Consider the following 6,464-nt stretch of genomic DNA (forward strand, 5'->3'; position numbering starts at 1 on the left):
TGCAGCTTGCTCAGTCCAATTCCCTTATAGCTTTAGGCTCTCCAGATTACTTTACCGATAACAAATTCAAGCAGTGCTTGAACTTGGCTGGAGTTATGATTTTTGTGCCCATGTCAGTTGGATTGTCTTCCGTGGCAATCTTCTTTAAGTCAATCACCCCTTATGTAACCAGCTCTCTCACGAAGTGAAAATGGACATCCACATGCTTTGTTCTCTCGTGGTATACCAGATTTTTACTCAAATGAATAGCACTCTAACTATTTGAGTGAATTGTAACCTTCCCATCTGCTAGATGTGCCTCAGTCATCAACCCTTGAAGCCAAACAACCTCTTTAAACACATCAGCTATTGCCATGTACTTTGCTTCTGTCGAAGAGAGTGCTATAATAGGATGTAATTGTGATTTCCTGCTGATGTAGTTTCCACCAAGAGTAAAATAGTATGACGTTGTAGATTTTCTGGTGTCTCTATCACCTATAAAATCCGAATCTACAAAACCAACAAGATCAAGTGAAGCATTCCTTTTATAGTATTCTAAGCCAACACATAAAGAACTATTAATATATCTTAGAACCCATTTCAAGGCAGTCCAATGCTCACTACCAAGGTTGGACATAAATCTACTTAGCATAGAGATTGCAAATGACAGATCATGCCTGGTGCTTATCATAGCATACATTATAGCACCAATTACATTCGGATATAGGACATAACTCATCTTTATCATTTCACCCTCAATTTTAGGACATTGAGATTTGCTTAGTACAAAATGACTAGAAAAGGGTATAGAGACCACTTTAGACTCAGCCATTCCCTATTTGGTTACTAATTTATTAAGATAAGATTGTTGATTAATTTTAGCCCACTGTTTCCCCTATCTCTAGTGATAACCATCCCTAGGATCTTCTTTAGCATTTCCTAGATCCTTCATGTCAAACTCAGAATTGAATTTTTGCTTTAAATCATGTATTTTGGCCTTAGATCTACTAATCAACAGCATATCATCAATATAAAGCAATAGATATATAGGCAAATCATTATTAGAAGCAAAGTAGAAACAACTATCATATCTACTTCTTTTAAATCCTAAGCTCACAATAAAGGTATCAAATCTCTTGTACCATTGCCTAGGGGACTGTTTAAGTCCATATAATGATTTGTGTAACATGCATACATGATTAGGCACTCTATAATCTACAAACCCAACAGGCTGGCACATATAAATTTCCTCCTCTAGGTTGCCATGAGGCAATGCAGTGGTTACATCCAACTACTCCATTTCTAAGTCATGTGGGCAACAATGGAAAGCATTTGCCTAATGGTTTTATATTTCACTTCAAGAGAAAAGACTTCATTGAAGTCTATTCCTTCCCTTTGGATAAAGCCTTTGGCTACTAGCTTGGATTTATACCTAGGGGGATCAGAGGTTGTAATGCCATCTATTAGTTTGAATAACCATTTACATTAATGTACAACAAAAAGACCAGGTTTGGGAACCAAAGACCAGGTTTTGTTCACCTCAAGGGAGTGCATTTCCTCTTCCATTGCAGCTTTCCACTTGGCTCTATCCTTGCACTTCATGGCTTCTTCATATGTGTCAGGTTCTGATCTTTGAACTTCTGTACCTTCAAGTAATACAGTGTAAATTAGATCTGCATATGAAAATCTGGCTGGAGGCCTTACCTCTCTCCTGGTCTTATCTCTTGCAAGTTGGTAATGTTGAAAATTTTCATGTTGAGATCCTGTGATTTCCTTTGCAGCTCTTTCTCCATGTTGTTTAGAGTCAGAAAGGTCCATTTCTACTTCTAGCTGGTGGTGGTTTCGAGTCTAGTTATGGAGGTTCTAGCTGCTGCTCTATTTGCTCCACCTCAGTTTGGGTATTATCCATTGGATCAGAGTTAATTTTAGAATTATTGGTGGGGCCAGCATCATTAGAGGTAGCTTTGCAGGGGAATACCCCTTCATTAAACACAACATCTCTGCTTATAATAATTTTCACACCTGGAGACTCCCTATCCCATAATCTGTAGACTTTGGTATCTTCTTGGTAGCCAAGAAATATGCATTTGGTGGACCTAAGGTCTAGCTTCCCTCCTATAGTGTGTGCATAAGTAACACAATCAAACACTCTTAGATGACTCAGGTCTGGTTTCCTACATGACCATACTTCTTCAGGACATTTAAAATCAATGGCACTTGATGGGCTTCTATTTACTAAATAGGTTGCTGTTACTAAGGCTTCTCCCTAAAAGGTGTTAGGCAAGCCTGATGTGAATAATAAACATCTAACCTTTTCCAATAAGGTCATATTCATACGCTCAGCAACCCTTTTTTGTTGAGGGGTCTTAGTAACTGTCTTGTGCCTTAGGATACCGTTCAATGCAGAATTTTTCAAATTCAGCATTACAACATTCTAACCCATTGTCTGTTCTTAAGGCCTTAACCCTTTTGTCTAGTTGGTTCTCCACTAACAGTTTCCATTCTTTAAATTTGGCTAATGCTTGGTCCTTAGTTTTTAGGGGATAAACCCAAACTTTTCTACTATGGTTATCAACTATGGACATAAAATAGCTATTTCCCCAATGGGACCTAACTCTTTTAGGTCCTTATAGGTTTGAATGCAAGTATTCTAGGCAGTTTGTGGCAAGATGGGTTCCCTTTGTGAAACTCACCCTGTGTTGTTTTCCTAAGATACAATTTTCACAAAATTTTAAGGTAGAGACATTATCTTTACCAAACATCCCCTGGTTCTTCAGAATATCCATATCCTTCTAACTCATATGACCTATCCTAAGATGCAATTTTTCTGTCACAATAAGATTAGTAGAAACCAATGTAGTATTAAAACAATCAGGGTAAAAATTTCCACACAAGATATAAAGACCATTTCTCCTTTCTCCTTTGAGGACTAAATTCTGGTTTCTATACACATGCAAGCAACCATTTTCAGCCCTATAGGAACATCCAGCCTCATCTAGGGTCCCTAAAGAGATAAGGTTCCTCTTTAAGTCTGGGATATACCTAACCTTGGTCAATTTTATCAATTTCCCATCATTCAGTCTTAGGTTTATACTACTAGTGCCCTTTACTCTACAAGCCTAATTGTTCCCCATGTGTACAATCTCATTTTCATGTGGTTGAAACTCTTGGAACCAGTTCCTATTTGGGCTCATATGGAATGAACAACCTGAGTCTAAGACCCACTCCTTAGCACTGTCTAATGTAGACATTGTAAGGACTTCAGGATCTTCAATTTGGTTATTACTAAAGGCTTGCTTTCTATATTTCCATGTTCTTGTTTCTTGATCAATTCAAAGCAATTTTTCTTCAAGTGTCCTGTTTTGTTACAGAAAAAATTGGTACAGTACTAGAATATTGCAATGCATTCTTTACAACTAGATATTCATCAGTTAGGGAATTCAATAAGATTATTGCTAAACTAGTGTCACCTAGTTCTTGGTTTGTCCCTTTCATGATTAATGTCATCTTTAAAAATTCATCTAGGTTATCCTCAATAGATCTAGTACTATCCATTTTATAAGAAAATAAAGCACCCTTCAAGAACACAAGATTTGGTGCTGATTGTAATGCATACAAGGTTTTGAGTTTTCCCTATGGGGCTAGAGGAGTTTCTAGCCCATCCACCTTCCTTAGTACGCTGCCTGATAGGTTCATTACGATGAGGTTGTATGCCTCTTCATCGATCTCCTCCTTCTTCTTTAATTTTTCTTCTAGCCACTTCTTCGCATCTTTTTCCAGTGCGATGGCCACCTTGTTGTGAGAGAGAAGAGCTCTCATCTTCTTCCAACTGCCAAAATCTATCTTTCCATCATATTGAACGATTTCCATTCGAGTGGTGGTCATGTTGTTTGCAAGTGATGTTTAAGGATTGTCTTAATCTAAGCCCCGAACTTAACCCCAAAAATTCGCCCCTAAATCTCCAAGATCTCTCTCAAATTGATGATTTCACACCTTGAATCGTCAATCTGAGAACCAGAATGCCAAGGAACGACCCAATTTAGGAAAGCCCCAAAATTCTTGACGAACCCTAAATTCCAGAATTCCCTCAAATTGATCGGTGACAAACCAAATCACTCAATCTTGATGCCTCTTGACTTTTATACCACTGTTGTGAACAATCCTATATGACTAAACACACACACAAACATATCACAAAACACAACACCTGAATTTACCATGGTTCAATTATCCTTTTGGATAAATTACATCCACGTTGAGCTCCAGCTATGGAGGAGCTCGCTGCATTATTATTATTTCAAGAAATTTTCAATTACAAACCCACAATGATAAGATCACAACAGTACCCTTGATTCAAGATCAGCCTGTAACTAAAACCCTTAGAGAACCTCACCCTGAACCCTCTAAACAAGAGAATAAACTCCCTTAAAGAATGATTATATCCTAACCACTCAGCCTTCTTAGTTACAAAGATCTATCAAGAAGAAGCCGCAAAACCCACAAAGAAAGTTTTCAATCGAAGACTCTCACACTCTCTCATTGATTCTACAAAAAAAAAATTGTGTTTAAATACCATTGACCAAGCAGCCAATTTTCAACCATTGGATTTGAGTGCTTTCGACGATCAGGATCTTATCTACGCCATGCTCCAAAATGACACCGCATGAATAAAACAAAAAATAACACCGTTTTCAAGCTTCCACTTCAACATTTATTTTTTTAGGAAATGATAAAACTATATATTAAAAAAGATTGAGGTAGGTACATCTGGGATTAGAGATTTACAAAAATATTAAAAAACCAATGAGGGAGACAAATCTATACAAGTGAATGACTAATGTTTCCTTCCCTATGTAAAAGCAAGCAAACTATACAAAATTGGCCTAAAACCCCCTCCCAATCAAGATGAATAAAGGAAAAAGAAAAATCCTTGCATTCTTTTGAGATCGAAGCCCAAATAGAAGCAAAAAGTCTAATCCTATTTTATAACACCTTATTGTTATCATCACATTTCTGCCAAAAAATATGATTATCTCTTTCTTGCCATATAAGAGTTGAAACGACACATTTCCAAAGTGATTTTGCTTTCTTTCCTCTTTGAAAGTAAAAACGTTCTCAATAAGTAAAGTCTCACAATAATTTGGGATAGCCCAAGATATAGATTATTTCCAAACTGTAGCCATAGTTTTGAAGCCATAGAACAACCAAGGAAGAGGTGATTTGCAGTCTCACTTTTTTTACCCATCACATACCAAAATGGAGATAGGCACATTGGCGGATGTGTTCTATGAATTATATCTTTAGTATTGATTTTGCCTTGGGCTAAAGCCCATAAAAGACTTGAACTTTGGGAGGGACTTTAATCTTCCATATCATCTTGAAAGATTTAAAGGAACCACTCATAGAAGGATTTACAAGAGTAATTGCTTGGAGCTTCCAATTTCCAATTTCTTCTATCCTTTTTAGTCTCGTCAATGTTTACATGTCCCATAATTCCACAATCTCAATGAAATCACTTATTTCTCTTTTATTCAAAGTCCTTTTGAAATTGAAGTTTGAATTCCATGATGAAGAATTTGGAGACAAAACCATCTCAATGAAATCACTTCTTTCTCTTCTATTCAAAGTCCTTTTGAAATTGAAGTTTGAAATCCATGATGAAGAATTTGGAGACAAAACCATACAAGAGTGAATAGATAAGTTTCAATCAGGATAAACCCTATAAAGGCGAGGAAACTTATCACCCATAGTGGCCTCACCTATCTCTTTATCTTCTTGAAACTAATATCTTTCCCATCGCCCATGACCAACAATATGATTAAGAAATGATGGATATTGCATAAAGATGGCTTTCCAAGGGTTTTTTAAAGAACCCATTTTAACTAGGGGTGGGCGGGTCCAGGTACCTACCCAAATCCTATGGAATCGGAATCAGTCGTTTTCGGTTCCTAAACGCCTGGAACTAGAACCTGAAACATAGGTTCTGATTCTGGTTTCAGGTACTTGGCACTGTGAATACATTACTTTCTCTTCTAATCTCCTCCATTTATAATTCGAAAGGACTGTAAAAGACTTTGTGAACAAACAGATGGCCCCAACTTGGGATAATTTATAAATAAGAATAAACCCCGCATTGCAATAAATTATAATTTTTCTAATTCTTGTTTTAAGAAAATTGCCTTCACATAGTAATGATTATTTGTATATTGCAAAACAAAATATGCTATATTACATTAAATGTTTAAGATGAAATAAAATATTTATCTAAAACATGAATTATGTAAAACCATATATGAAAAAATAATTGCAGAATAAAACTTTCACCAACCCAAAACAAGTTATGAACAAACAACACCAACAATGATAGACAATAAGTGAGAATGATGCTAAACAATAAGGATGAACAATATTAAGCAATAAATGAGACAGAGTTAAAAATGAAGCAATGAATAAGTGCAAATGACAATTAGGCTTCAAAATCATAT

At 36.3% G+C, this 6,464-nt stretch overlaps 1 protein-coding gene across 1 annotated transcript; it reads right to left on the reverse strand.

Annotated features, from left to right (window-relative positions):
• Positions 1 to 253: 253 nt before the first annotated feature.
• Positions 254 to 811, reverse strand: LOC116126032 (secreted RxLR effector protein 161-like). The gene has a single exon (XM_031411724.1). It carries the CDS (start codon positions 809 to 811, stop codon positions 254 to 256), a length of 558 nt encoding a protein of 185 aa, XP_031267584.1.
• Between the last annotated feature and the right edge of the window lie 5,653 nt (positions 812 to 6,464).

The sequence above is a fragment of the Pistacia vera genome, unplaced genomic scaffold (genome assembly GCF_008641045.1).
Source record: "Pistacia vera cultivar Batoury unplaced genomic scaffold, PisVer_v2 Contig174, whole genome shotgun sequence".
NCBI lineage: Eukaryota > Viridiplantae > Streptophyta > Magnoliopsida > Sapindales > Anacardiaceae > Pistacia > Pistacia vera.

What these genes read in the sequence shown, in the direction of transcription:
- LOC116126032 (XM_031411724.1), bottom strand. Translation starts at nt 811, where the DNA reads ATGGCTGAGTCTAAAGTGGTCTCTATACCCTTTTCTAGTCATTTTGTA.